The sequence below is a fragment of the Paramisgurnus dabryanus genome, chromosome 22 (assembly GCF_030506205.2).
Source record: "Paramisgurnus dabryanus chromosome 22, PD_genome_1.1, whole genome shotgun sequence".
Lineage (NCBI taxonomy): Eukaryota > Metazoa > Chordata > Actinopteri > Cypriniformes > Cobitidae > Paramisgurnus > Paramisgurnus dabryanus.
The window spans coordinates 32,640,878-32,655,755 of record NC_133358.1 but is presented as its reverse complement, the minus strand read 5'-3'; the positions used below and the strand labels follow the sequence as shown (position 1 = coordinate 32,655,755).

Here is a 14,878-nt window from a genome sequence, read left to right as displayed (position 1 = left end):
GTCTGTCTGTCTGTCTGTCTACACTTATACAATATTCAACTGTCTGTCTGTCTGTCTACACTTTACACTTATACAATATTCAACTGTCTGTCTGTCTGTCTGTCTGTCTACACTTATACAATATTCAACTGTCTGTCTGTCTGTCTACACTTTACACTTATATAATATTCAACTACATCTGTCTGTGCATCTGTCTGTCTGTCTGTCTCTGCATCTTTCTGTGCATCTGTCTGTCTGTCTCTGTCTCTTCGTTTGTCTGTCTGTTTGTTTCTGCATCTGTCTGTCTGTCTCTTTGTCTGTCTGTTTGTTTGTTTCTGCATTTGTCTGTCTATCTCTGCATCTGTCTGTCTGGGTGTGCATCTGATTGTGCATCTGTCTGTCTCTTTGTCTGTCTGTCTGTCTGTCGGTCTGTCTGTTTGTTTCTGCATCTGTCTGTCTGTCTCTGCATCTGTCTGTCTGTGTGTGTGTATCTGTATGTGCATCTGATTGTGCATCTGTCTGTCTCTTTGTCTGTCTGTCTGTCTTTTTGTCTGTCTGTCTGTCGGTCTCTCTGTTTGTTTCTGCATCTGTCTGTCTGCCTCTGCATCTGTCTGTCTGTGTGTGTATCTGTATGTGCATCTGATTGTGCATCTGTCTGTCTCTTTGTCTCTTTGTCTGTCTGTCTGTCTGTCTGTCTGTCTGTCTGTTTCTGCATCTGTCTCTTCATCTGTCTGTTTGTTTGTTTCTGCATCTGTCTGTCTGCAGCTGTCTCTGCATCTGTCTGTCTGTCTCTGCATCTGCCTGTCTGTGTGTGCATCTGATTGTGCATCTGTCTGTCTCTTTGTCTGTCTGTCTGTCTGTTTGTCTCTGCATCTGTCTGTCTGTCTGTTTCTGCATCTGTCTGTCTCTCTGTGCATCTGTCTGTCTGTCTCTGCATCTGTCTGTCTGTCTGTGGATCTGTCTGTGTTTCTTCAGTAAATATGTGTTGAGTGTGTGTATGTGCTCATGTTTGTGTAAGTTGTTGTTGTGAGACCCCCGACATTTGCTCACAGCTCCCTGCAGATCTCATGGAAGGTCAACTAACCGCTGCTCCAGAAGGAAGCTTATTAGAGAAAACAGCCGTCAGCCCCGCCGCTTCATGAGCTGTGATTTAAATCAAACTTCTCCTGGCCTTTTGCTGTTTGTCAGCAGACATAACAAACAAACGTTTCTACATAAAGACTTTCAGGATCTTGTAAAGCGTCTTACAGGTTTCTGTGTTCTGTATCAGGGACTTAATTCACTGTCAGGTGTACTAGATAAAAAGTGTAAAAGGGTTTTTTTATTTCACAAAATGTTTCCATTTTTCTGGATCAAAAGTTCCTGTAACTCAATTGATCCATAGGTTGAATGCATTGTAAGTCATTTTGTATAAAAGTATTTGATATTTGCATCCAATAAGTGTGAATGTGAAATAATTCATAGTGTACTTATTGCTCGGTGTCAACGTCTATTGAGAATTTTTAGGAGGTATTTGTACACAAATTAAGTATTTTAGTACCGCACTTGTGTTTTTCCTGCCCTATTCTCACAGGAGTCTGTGTGAACTGTAATATACACAACTCTCAAATATCACCTTAACCCTGCTAGCAGTGCATTATTGGATTGGCAAAAATATAAAGATGTAGCAGATGTCATTCTATTCTGGATAAATGTTGATAACATGACAGAAATACAGGAAGAAATTTTAGAAATATATGAAGAGTTTTTCAGATATTATAAATTAAACATTCATGTCTTGTCATTCAACAGTGCTGATAACTCAACATTGGCTGTTAGTTTAGTTAGTTAGTTAGTTGTGTTGATTCTTCTGTAGTCAGTACCTCACAACCCCCAATCTTACACCTGCTTACTAATGCAGTGACACATCATGTGTGTAATAAAGATTGAGGGATTTAAGGGAAGCTCACATGATTATTCATGACTTCAGTCTCTGTTTGGTTTGGTTTTGATCCTTCAGTTTGGTTAAATCTGTGTCTGTCAGTCGTATTCTCAGATCAGCAGTAGAGCCTCATTCTCTTTCACAACCATCAGAGGTGTGTGATAGAAACATGACGTGTCTGTCTGACTGTCTGCTATCTCTCAATCTAAAACATATTTATAACATGTTACAGTCCGGCTCCTAAACACTCACGCAAACACACACACAATCATCTGAGCATTACATACAGCTGTACATCTGCATGTTTGCAATTGATAGATGCTTTTACAATAATAGTTATACATTTTATTAGTATGTTCATTTCCAGGGATTAAACACATGGCCAGGCCCAAAAGGAATCCAAGCCTGCAGATTTCCATGGAAAACTCCGTGCATGCTAAATTCATAATGACAAGCTGTTTATTCTGCTATGAAATATACATACATATATATATATATATTCATATACAAGGACTCATGGGTTTGGTGTATTCATTTTAAGCCTTGTAAACCTTAAAAAGTTATTATTTGAAATGCAGATTCTGCAGATTTTTCAGTGATCTACCAGTTGAGCCACATGAACATTTGATTGTCAGACACAGGTCATGAGTCTCTATGGAACAAACACACTAATAAAATAAATGCAGAAATGTGAATGTATGTACAGTAGTTTGTATTTGTATCGACTGTGATGCCGTCTCTTGTCTTACAGTTAAACCAGCCGTGTGTAATTCTCACAGACTCATTTTCATACTGAAGATGAATGAACACAAATGAAATCCTTTAAAGAGAACATTGCATTGCTGAAGAAAAGTCCTGAGAGATCATAATGTTACAATCTTATATAACAGAAAAATAATGCTGTCTCTTTCTTTCTCTCTCACAGGAAACTAAAATCGATTGTGTTCGTGTGGCTACTAAAGGTGAGTCTGATTGAAACATGTTCTCTAACAACACGGCAGATTACTTCAACAACATGCTTACTCAGATACCTCACAAATAACCACAATCAAACACTTGCTTACTACTTACTAAATACTGCACAGTACACACTATTTCTGTGAGAGCATTAGTGTACTACACTGTCACATGAGCATGTTCAACAGGTATCCAGTTATCATCTTAATAATTTGTCCATTATGGTGTGAACCAACCTACACGCTGTATAGTTTAGTAAATGAATGTGTCGTGTGCTTACAGTAAACTGTGCACACTACACATCCTAAAAAAAACTGTTTAGTGTCGATCTATTGACTGCACACCGCACACTTGGACAGTATTGTACATCAGATTTATTCAGATTGTGGTAAATATAGTGTCATTCTCTAGTCATGAAACTGCAATTAAAGATGTGTCGTGAGGATGCAGAAATGAGCGCTTGGATGCGGATGCACGGCGTTACAGAGCTCTGTAGGGAAACATCACACATCACAACAGATGGAAAATGACTCCAATGAAACCCAGACGACTTTATGTATCACAGTCCAGAAGCGCGTGTTGTGCTGTAGTTTCTGACCTCATGTGGACCATTACGAGACTTTGAGCGTTTCTCCACACAGATCCGTGTGCTGTTTGAGATTTAATTGAGCACAGATGGTACATAATCTATTTTCCTGTCGACATGCCACTTCTCTAATGGTGTCAAGCCTGTTTTATGCAAATGAGAGACTGTGCTTTTACTTTTCAAGACAATTGGGAGCAGGAAACCCATCTGATGCAGTTCAGTTTTACCCCGGTGTACAGTACATCATGTGAGACAGTCTTTATAGGTCTACCTCCTAAAAGTACAAAACCTCACTGATTTCATCTGTAGTGAATCTGATATTTAGTAGTAATCTATGAACCTACCATGCGCTGTGAGATTGTTATAATAGTATATTGGTGGGTTTCAGTATAATTCAAAACAATTGTTTAAAAAATGTGCACAAAAAAAAAAACGTGACCGCGATGCTTTCTTCCTTCTTTCCAAAGCGCTCCCGTAGCGTCTGCCGTTGCTAAGCAACCATGAGTTGTACTCTCCATAGATTCAGTAATGCATCTCCATGCATTGTTTCTTCTTTATGTGTCAAAATAATAGCCGCTTGACAGATTGTACAGCTCAGGATCAGCTATTCCTCTATCTTGAGTTGATACAGAATGATACAATGTTAACGTGAAACAATATTGATATGTGAAGGGTGACGCTGATTGGTTGTTCATGTCACATGACCTGCAGTACGCATGTGGCACATAGACGGACGACGCCTGTTCACTCTCTTCCATTGGTGAAAAGTGAAGCCGCCAGTTTCCCAATATGGCGCTGACATCTTGGGTCTTGAGTCTGCGCAGTAGCGATTTCGAGACCAGTCCTGCGCAGTAGTGAGCAGGAAGTAAAGCCGCGAAATCAAGACCCCGCCCTCACTCTCTCAGAATGCGCATATCACACGATATCACAGCTGTCAATCATGACGTGACACAACCGTTTTTATATCATTAAATAACTAACTAAACACAAACTGATTTTAAGAACAAACATTTGAATTTACATCGGCGTGATAAAAACTACAGTAAATGACAGAAACCAGCTTCGGAAAAAAGATAATTAAAGTGTAATTCATTTTTTTAGTTGGTCTCAAGTCTCACTGAATAACATGTGGAGGCGGGGTTTATGACCTATACTGGGACCAGTCACTGGGGGGCGATCCAGACGTTTTGGCTTCACTTTTCAGGCCTTGTGCGGCACGCTTGATGTGGCATTATTAAAAGTTTAAATATTATTAACTTGCTGCAGCTCCACGTGCATGGAGAAAACAGTGTGTCAGCATTTAAAATAACAAACTTGTGCGTGTTTTAAGACGTGAAATGTAAACAGACCCTTGCATTCCTGGATTCCTGTTGAACACAGCTCAAACCTATAGAGCAATTTATTCATTGGTAAATTCACCTTCCTATAAGTCCACATGGAGAAAATGAATTTTAAATAAATACTGAAGAAAAAGTAGGCAGTCCGTGTTACAGCCTTCACCTGTCAATCAAAAATATGGATGCATAACAATTAATCGGGACTAATTGTTTTGCAGAATAAAAGTTTTAGTTTACATTATATATGTGTGTGTGTAATGTGTATAACAATTCTTTATATATAAATACACACACAAGCATTTATATATTTAAGAAAAAAATATATTTAAAGATGAAATATTTATATATAATATAAATTATATGTAAATATAAAATGTATATGCACATGTAAATATTAAAACTATACATGCATGTGTGTATGTATTTATATGTACATAATTATTATACACAATACACATATATAACAAAACTTTTATTCTGCAAACAATTAGTCAAGATTAATTGTCATGCAGTGGTGTAAAGAAGCTCTACTGTATATGAATAAATGGATTCACAGATCTTTAACTCACTGAGCATGTGCAATATGAACTTTCTGTCTTTCTCTGCTCTGTTCCAAACCTTACAGATCAACCTCAGTGATTTCAATACATACAGCTCATCATGATATATGCTCCTGTATAGCTCATATAGCAGTGTGTTAGCAGCACAAAAGGTCATGGGTTTAAACCCAGAGAACAAAAATACTGAACAAAATGTAGCGCTGTAAGGCACTGTGGATAAGTAAGGAATTATTGACGGGCCGTTGAATTATTAGAAAATAATGCAGATAATTCAAAGGACCGGAGTCAATTATTCCTCTTATACCACAGTTACCACAGACATCGCTCTGGTGCCTATTTTTAAGACATTTAAAAGGTTACCCATGGAACATTTCTCAACCAATCAGAATAAAGCATTCAACAGACCCGTGGTATAAATGTAAATATGATCTTGAGTGATTGCAGAAGCAGTTTGTTTGTGTAGTGAGGTCAGTATGTTTTGGAACAGAGCGTCTGTCTCTCTCTGCTCAGCATTAATAACCCTGCAGATATAACAAATGCCTTCGCGTGTCTGTCTCTCTCTGTGCATGTTGTCCTGGATCTCTTCTCTTGTTGTAGCTGCAATTATTGTGACACAGCTGACCACGCCGTATGTGCGCATCGCACCCGCTGCGGGCGACAGCCAACTAACAGGTCAGAACTTACACTGTGTGTGTGCGTGTGTGTCTAAGTGAATCTGAAGAATCATATTCACCACATCAGTAAATGAATCGTGTAATACTGAGGCAAAATAAGCATAAGTGGTCATGTAAATACTATACTAAATCTGGTGTTAATGCTCCATCAAGCAAAATAGCATTTGTTTTGTTTTCATCAGATGAAATGCGACCTGTTCATGTTTTCGTGAGCTTCACCCATAAGTGTCTGTATGTACTGTATTGTGTTCTTCAGTATTTCAGAGTGTGTGTTGGTTGTATAGTTGTAAATGGATTCAGGTTGAACAGATATAATTAAGGATCATCTGTAGTCTGATTACCTTCATTTGATCTCTGATGTAGAAGGTCAGTTTATATTAACTCGGACCGCATGCTGAATACACAAACTTCACTGTGTGAATAAATAAACTGAAAAACAGAAGTCTGATTTTTATTCAGCGCTTTTGTCTGTTAAAAGAATCAATATGACCCTGAAAACCCGAAACTCAACACCTCATTGTTAGCAATGCATGACAACACAGATCCTATTCAACACACCTGTGAAATATTACATTTCAATATTAACCAGCTAAGAACTCGCAATGGTGTTTATTTAAGACCCCAGATTAATTTAATCTCACCGACCTGATGTAAAATGCTAAATCTCACCCAGTAAAAGTCCTTGGAATTATCTCAGCTTTTTGCTCAAAATATTGTATTTTTAAAGAAACCTACCCATATTTGAGTTAATTTATACATTAGATATATTGCATGTTTATTTATGTAAAGAAGAACATTTTCTGCGAGGCATTAAAAATTTGTGAAAAAATGCTGGCACTGATGTGGAAAGAATTAATAACAAAAATGAGTTTATTGATACATTGTGCAACTATCTATCCGTCTGTAAAGGTCATATATTTAAAGTAATATTTTACATATGTGTTACTACAAAAGGTAAAAGATGTTTGAAGACACTCTTGAAGACATCTGTTATCTGTTTTTAGTAGAGGACTTGTTTGTCTTTGATTTGAAGCACATCACACATCATTTACATCAGTCAGGATCAAAGCATCATTTTCATTATGAATAATAAAGCTGTAAAACACATTGCAGCATCTTGCCTAATAAAGTTAGCAGCCAGCTGGCCAATAATTCTCTTTTATTTATTCCCTAAAGGTGTTTTTGCATTTAGCTCTTAGTGAATGTTAATTTTATCCTTTATTCAAAAAGACACACTTTATCACAATTATAAAGAGAGATAAGACACTAATGCCTTCTAGTTTCTACAGTTTATAGACCTGGTTGTGACCTGAAGAGGTGGTTAAACCGGTTAACACAAAGTTGTTTGTATGACAGTATAGAAGATTGTAGCTCACACTTAATTCACCTGCAGTGAAATTGAAACTCAAACCCTGAACAGAATCTGCTGTACCGTACCGCACCATCCATCACCATAGTAACGACTGATGGATGTCGTCAGGCTTTGATTGAAAAACTGTAGATGGCATAGGGAACAGATTCACAGCACATCCACTCTGTGCTATTTCTCATTCTCTGCTCATTTTGTGTGCTGGAAATTGATATTTCATCGGGCACACGGTTGACATGCCATCACATTATACAGTAAACGCTTTCTCTCTCTCTCTCTCTCTCTCTCTCTCTCTCTCTCTCTCTCTCTCTCTCTCTCTCTCTCTCTCTCTCTCTCTCTCTCTCTCTCTCTCTCTCTCTCTCTTCTGTGATCGAACACTGGGGTTTCCAGTTGGACTTGTGGCAGGGTTTCCGCGGGTTCTTAAAAAGTCTTAAAATTAAGGCCTGTAAAAGTAAATTCACTGATCTTAAATAATTTTAAGCAGGTCTTAATTTTCCTATATAAAGTTACCTCTAATGCTGATTAAAATGCTCCCGCAGTGCGTTAATGTTTTTTTATTAATTTTTTCGCTTGTCCCCCCATTTATCTGTTTAACCGCAGTGATAGTTCAGACACCATTCTCTTTACTAGGAAATAAACTTACTGCCGCCAGCTAATAGACGAAATATGAGACGTTTGCCAGTGCGCCCTCCCTTAAGATGTGTGTGTCACATGCAGACCCATTAAACAAAAACCTGCACATTAACTAAATTAAGTCTTTCACATGAAACTATCTGACTTGCAGAAAGGATCAATCTGAGCACAATTTGAGATGATATCGAGATCTTTTTTGGGCTGTTGTTCTCAAGTGAGAACCTTCTGAATTTGCAAATAATACAGCTAACATATTTAACAAAACTAACCTGTGCATTTACAACCTGGTACAAGGAATCCTTGGAATGGCATTTTCATCCTTTTTTCTCATTTGTTGTCTCAGTGTGTCATTATATTAATGTTCATGTTTGTCATGACATCACAGCAGTACACGTCTTCATATTCAGTGATGATGACATCATGACATGACATCACAGCTCAGCAGATGATGGTTTGGATTTTTTCTGGTTTTAGGGGCCGCCACCAGAAAGCCTGACGCCGTTGAACCTGAGAAACAGACGGATCACACTGTGAAGATCGCTGGTGTCATCGCTGGCATTCTGCTCTTCGTCATCATCTTCCTCGGTGTGGTGCTGGTCATGAAGAAACGGTAAGATGATATTTACTCTGAAGGTGGGGAATTCACTGAGCATGAATGCATCTGATAGTGTTATAGTGTCATCCACACAGACACCTGATTCATGTGATCTGTACTTAATGCAGTTTAAATTTAATTGCCCTTAATTCAGGGTTAATTCTTACTGTGAGTTCACACCAGACGCGAATAAAGCAAATAAATGTCGCTATGTCGTTGGACGCTTGATCAAACGCCTGAAACGCTCAATTTGCGCTGCCTCATTTGCACGAATCGCATCTTTGCATTGACTTAACACGTAAATAACTTGCGCGTAACTTTTTATTGCATTTGTTTTAAACGCACCATTAGTGTTTGCTTGTGTAGTAACAACAGACCACTATCATCTAACAGGTCTGCTCATATTTAATGATGACATCAGTACATGTGATTAAGTTTTGTAAAATATCAAGAAGAAATATAAGTGTTCAGTGAATTCACCCCCGACACAGTTTTACTCTTAGTTGCATGTATTATCAGTTGGTTTCAAGGGTTTATGTACTGTACAGAGACGTTTTCATGTAATTTAAGGCAGCCCGTGTGCTCATGAAAGTCTAATGAATGTTTGGTGATTATCTGTGTCCCTTTGACAATTGAAGACAGAATAATTGATTGGATGACTACGATAAGCACCATTACACGCTCTGTGACATCAACACATGCTGTCTGATGAAATATTCATCTTTATTTCTCCGTGCAGTTCTCAAGTAAACGTCAGTGATGTAATGACCCGGTGACAGGAAGTAGCACAAATATCTTCCAAGCAGGAGAATGAAACGAAAAGCAAGATAAGAGAGAAAATTTGATGAAAGGCCCTTTTTTTCCAAAGAGACGCCCAGGGCTTGTTGCTTCGGGCAAGTTTACATTAGATCTCATTTGAGTTGAGCGCAAATAGCCGCACTTCGGTTTTTGAGCTCTGCTTTACATTCCGACAGGGTTTTCCGTGGCTTTCCATGAAAGCGTTCCTCTCTTCGGACTTTAGATGTAAATTGAAGGCAGGCTAAAGTAAATATGTTTTTAATGAGAGTCATTACGCTCTTAGAATAAGGGTATTTGTCTCTATTGATTTTGCTGTTGAGTTTCCGAATGGCCAAACATTTGAAGAGGAATGTCTTCAATCTGCTGACTAGACACAGCAGGCAATCATTTGTATGCATTGCCCGCTAGTTTTTAGCATAATGACCTTGGCATTGCAAGTTAAATCTAAATGTAATTTGATGGAATCCATAGACAGAGACATCGGTAATTGAGTCAGGACCCAATTCACTATTAAGATGGACGTATAATAAACTCCGAGTGCTAGAATGACTGCGGCTCGTGTCAGTCGCCAAATTAAAATTGTGCTAAATAACTTCAGCACTTGTGTCTGTGTAAATCCAGCTGTTCTAATATCTCTCTCTTCTTTCTTCTCTTCTATCTTCTAACACACATCAGTCACAGGCACGATAAACACCACTCATTGCGAGGACCACAATGGAAATAAGCCTTAGGCTTTTTTGTGTTTATATCCTCGGCAGTTTTTTTTAAGTGTATGGGATAATTGTTATTTTATACATTTTTATCAAATAAATTTCAATTCAATTCAATTCACAAAACTAGGGCTGCAACGACTGATCGATAAAACTGTTAATAATCGGTTATGAATTTCATTATTGGTTAGTTGGTCTGTTACGTCACATGCTCCCGCTTCAAACAGCACCAGCTGTGCATTTATAATTAAAGTCAAGTGCTGTTTCTTCATACAATGCAAGGACAATAACGAAGTAAATTTTAATTCAAGTTTCATTGATGTAGAGTTTTCATAAAAATAGTATGAACCACAAACTAAGCATCTGTTATTTACTGTATTACTGTAACAACACAACAGTGTAGGCTTAATCACTTTCATGCATATGGCTTATTTATTTAGTGTATAAAGAATAACAGTAATACTCATGAAGATCTAAAGTTAAAGATTAAAATAAGTTTATTAATCTGTGGTTCAATTTATTCACCAGCACATTCCTGTAGACTCAACATTTTATTATTATTATTATTATTATTATTTTAGCATTTTCCGTTTTTTTACCATTTAAAACCTGCACAAACTTTTTTATTTAATGCTTAAAATATCAAAATATTATATTAGTAAAACTCTGTAGGAGTGTGGCTTTTGCAGGTTTAAAAATACTTTTCAACACAAGAAAACCCAAATTTGGTGCCTTATTTAACTATAATAAGTGAAAATTCGAAATGAGTAAATATTAAGGTTAGTCGATTAATCGGAAAAATAATCGCTCGATTAATCGATGATGAGTATAATCATTATTTGCAGCCCTACACAAAACACAAATCTGGATTCATTATTTATTGCATTCAACAGCTATTATTCACTGCGTTCAGTTGTCGATAAACACAACAAGAACAAATTTCGGAGTAAATCATTCATAAAATCATTCAACCCAAACACAATGATTTAGATGTGTCATTTACACAGAAATTCCTTCTTCCTCGCAACATCAGTTTAAAATTGCCGTCTGATCTGGTGTCTGTGGTGCTGTGGTATACGCTAATCTTAACCCAGGTGTAGGCTCTTGTAACTGCCCCGCCCACAGTCACATCTTAGGCCCGCCCACAGCATCACCTCACATTACACGCCCCGTAAGGTCACGTGTGTCACCATGTCAGATTTTGTTCATTTTTCTATATTTTCAGACATTAATATTTTTTCGTTTCTTTCCTTCCATTTCATTCCCCCCTCACCCCTCCCACCCGCTCAGCAGAAGATCCTCTTACTCCTACACTTACTACCTGTAAGTAAAACACTTTGTGAAAACCTATAGTTGCCATGCTGTCTTCCTCGCCTCTTTTGATATTCCATGCATGACTCTGAACCGGTGACGTCCATCTTCCTCTTAAACTCCAGACTGTCCGGCCTGCGCGTCGCCGCAGGTCTTTGTGATGTCTCCGGCTTTTGTTATGCTTTTAATGACGGATGCTAAAATCCAATCATGTTCTTGCATTTGCATAAAACTCTGGCTTATTTTTGCCTGTTGAATGTGGTAATGATTCTCTCGAGGAAATTCACTTTGATGCTGGAGTTTGAAGAGGAAGATGTGATCAGTCACTGACATAATGAAAAATTCCCTTAGAGTTTAAGAAATCCTTACGTAGATGAAATTAACAAAAAACAATCCGGTGTTTCTGAGCTTTATTTTTTATGGGAATGAATGAATGAATGAATGACCCTTTACAAACATTAATGCATCTCCATCCTTTAAACATCTTGTGTTCTGTAAATCTTCATCTCACTTCTGTTCTGCATGAATCTGTTTGCTGCATGTAACGTCATCATGTTTCATGTCACTCACACAGAGACCCGCCCACTTTTCCTGTCACAGACCATCTGTATGATGTTAGAGATCAATTCAATAGTATCAGATAAGATGTGATGTCATGGGGAAATTTAATATCAAAACTGGATGATAGGTTAAATCTAGATGAAATGGATGTAGAATATTTGTATCAGTTGGAAAGTTTGAATTAAAAGTGTTTTTTAAGTAAGTATAACTTTGTGTACTTATTTATAGGGATCCTCTGACCAACATGAGATTTTTTTAATTTAATTTTAAGATTTAAGTAATGATAGAATGGAGGAATCAGTGTTGATTATTTAAATCAAATCAATGAAGATAATCCTCATGATATAAATTTACTGACAAAGATTTTCTTACATTCATCAGGGTTCCCACAGGTCCTTGAAATCCTTGAAAGTTTGTGAATCTGGGGAAAAATCAAGGCCCTGGGAAGTTTTTGAAAATATACATACATAGATACATGTCATTGAAAGTGCTTAAATCTATTTTATGCAAGAAGTTTTCTGGAAAAAAATCCACATTATTCCCTGTGTAGTGTAGGATAATATCATAAAATTCTAGACTTTTAAGCACACGTTCTACACTGTTCTCTTTAAATGCTTAAATATATTCTGTATGTGAATGTTGATTCATACCAAAATGCTTTTTTGCATAGTTGTGTTTGACACATGAAAACGTCTCAGGTTACGTATGTAACTGTTGTTCCCTGAGAAGGGAACGAGACGCTGCGTCTCCCTTGCCATACTTCCTGCGTCCCTGTAACGCTGTCTTTGGCAATATTTCAGATAGCTATATACTTCCTGGCTCCCGCGTCACCCTGTCTTTGTCATTAAGCCTCACCATTGGTTGAATTTGATATACACATTCAGACGCACTTAACCCTGGAGGCGTCCCCAAAGTGTCACCGCAGTGATGCAGCGCAAGTTCCCTCGAAAGGGAACTGTAACAATGTATCTTAAAAGGTAACACGATGTAACCTTGCTCTCACTTGAAATGTGTCCCCACATTTAGTCCTTGAATTTGAAGTTAACTAAGGTGTGGGAACCCTGATGCATGAACATGCTGAATGCAAATCCAGTTTTCTATTTAAATACTGACAGAAACTTTTGATAAACAATTCTGCACTTGTATAAAAATATTGGGTTGTGTATTATTTTACAGTTTTGTGTTTGGTAAAAAACATTCTGTTTTTGAAAGGGACCTTGGGTTGTTGACAAATCCTGCAGTTTGATATGCTGTACTCCATCTAAAAACACTTTCAAACATTGTTTTGTTCATTCTTGTATAATTATTAAACATTATAAGGACGAGCAGTTACAGGATTGACCCCTATATAGTAATATACAGGTAAACATAAAATGTCAAGCTTTTCCTCATGTGCAATAAGACCAGTTTAATCTTCCCTGTATAAACCATTGTGAGGGAATCTCTCTCTCTCTCTCTCTCTCTCTCTCTCCCCTGACTCGTTTAACTCGGGTGTTCTACAAAGCAGGAGACATTAATTAAATCCTTCACTGAGGCCTCACACAGAACAAGAAACAAATTAATTGCAACAAGAGGGCGAGCATTTGTCTCGGCTGACAGATTTTGTGCTGTGGAGAGAAGAGGAAGTCAGATTGGTAGAAAGAGCCGTGAGACGCCCGATGTCGCCCTCTGATGCAGATAATAGGGTAACGCTGCGATCGACCAATCAGATGGGCTGTTTACTGGAAATGGTAATGGGATAAGATGAGGTTTGAGAATGAGTCACTAGCAGTAATCAGACTCTATAATTCAATTACAGTCTGATTAAAGGTTATTAATGGGTGCATGAACCACACCTGGAGATTTAAAGCTGCCATACAAATCCTCATTAAACTTCCCAGAGGAAATGTGACTTATAAAACATTAAACTCATATAAACCAGAGAATTAATGAACAGTGAGTCTTAAACTAGATCAATGTTTTCCAAACGTTTAACAATTCTGTAGCCTACTAAAAATAAAGGTCATTCTGTGTATCACACACATCAGATCTTTAGGTTCATGTAGGTTGTCTTCGACCCGGAAGGTTGGTGGTTCAATCCTTGAGCAAGTGCAAATGCAGTCCATTTACCATTTAGGCCCTGAAACCCTGAATGTTCTTGGTGTTTTTTAGCATGTTGCTGTGTCGATGTTGAGATGTTCTGGGTGGTTGCCAGGTAGATGATCATCACAAGAGTCTCTGTGACGTCTGCTCTGTAGATATGACTGAAAACATCATTGGTGAACTGTTTTATCGTTACTTCAGCGGTTGTAACCGACCATAAAACATAATCATGTGTACTAGTTAACTTCACACTGATGAAGGTGAACAGGTGTGTGCTTTTGAACGGATGCTGTGGAAATAAAAGTTAGTAAAGGTCAGAAGTTCATCCGTGACGTGTGTAACTATAGAATGTTTCAGACATCAGCAGTGTGGGGTCCAGCTGCCCTCGTCTCATTCAGTCTGTCTGTGATGTGGAGGTTTTAAACAGGCCGAGAGTTTTCCAGCTCAGACGGAAGATGGAGGTCAGAGTTCAGCTCGATCGGACAGAAACTGAATTGAATTTGTTGTAGGAACAGAATGAGTGTTTCAGTGCTGCTGGGGCTGAGCTCCTTTAATAGACACTCTCATGTGTTTGCCTCATAGGCTAAAAATATTTCAGAAACCATGTGCTTGTACATCCATCCACCTATCTGTCCGTCCATCCACCTGTCTATCGATCCATCCACCCTTCTGTCCTTCCATCCATTCACCCATCCACTTGTCCATCCATCAGTCCGTCTATTCAATCATCCGTTAGCATGTAACAGCACAGTTGCATGAGAGTGATTTGAGAGTAGAGGACTTAGGGTTACCAAGTTAGCCTCAG

General features: G+C 38.0%; 1 protein-coding gene across 8 annotated transcripts in view; it reads left to right on the top strand.

Moving 5' to 3' along the window:
* Window positions 1-14,878, top strand: part of ptprma (protein tyrosine phosphatase receptor type Ma) — a 156,587-nt gene that overhangs the window by 108,595 nt on the left and 33,114 nt on the right. For 3 of the 8 annotated variants that reach the window (XM_065258931.2, XM_065258934.2, XM_065258933.2), the window contains exons 13-14: window positions 2,826-2,862; window positions 8,491-8,626. In XM_065258931.2, coding sequence (XP_065115003.1) covers window positions 2,826-2,862; window positions 8,491-8,626 — 173 coding nt within the window. Of the gene's footprint in view, window positions 1-2,825; window positions 2,863-5,937; window positions 6,013-8,490; window positions 8,627-11,409; window positions 11,443-14,878 lie in introns of all 8 variants that reach the window. The other 5 variants (XM_065258930.2, XM_065258929.2, XM_065258927.2 and 2 more) reach the window with 4 other exon arrangements.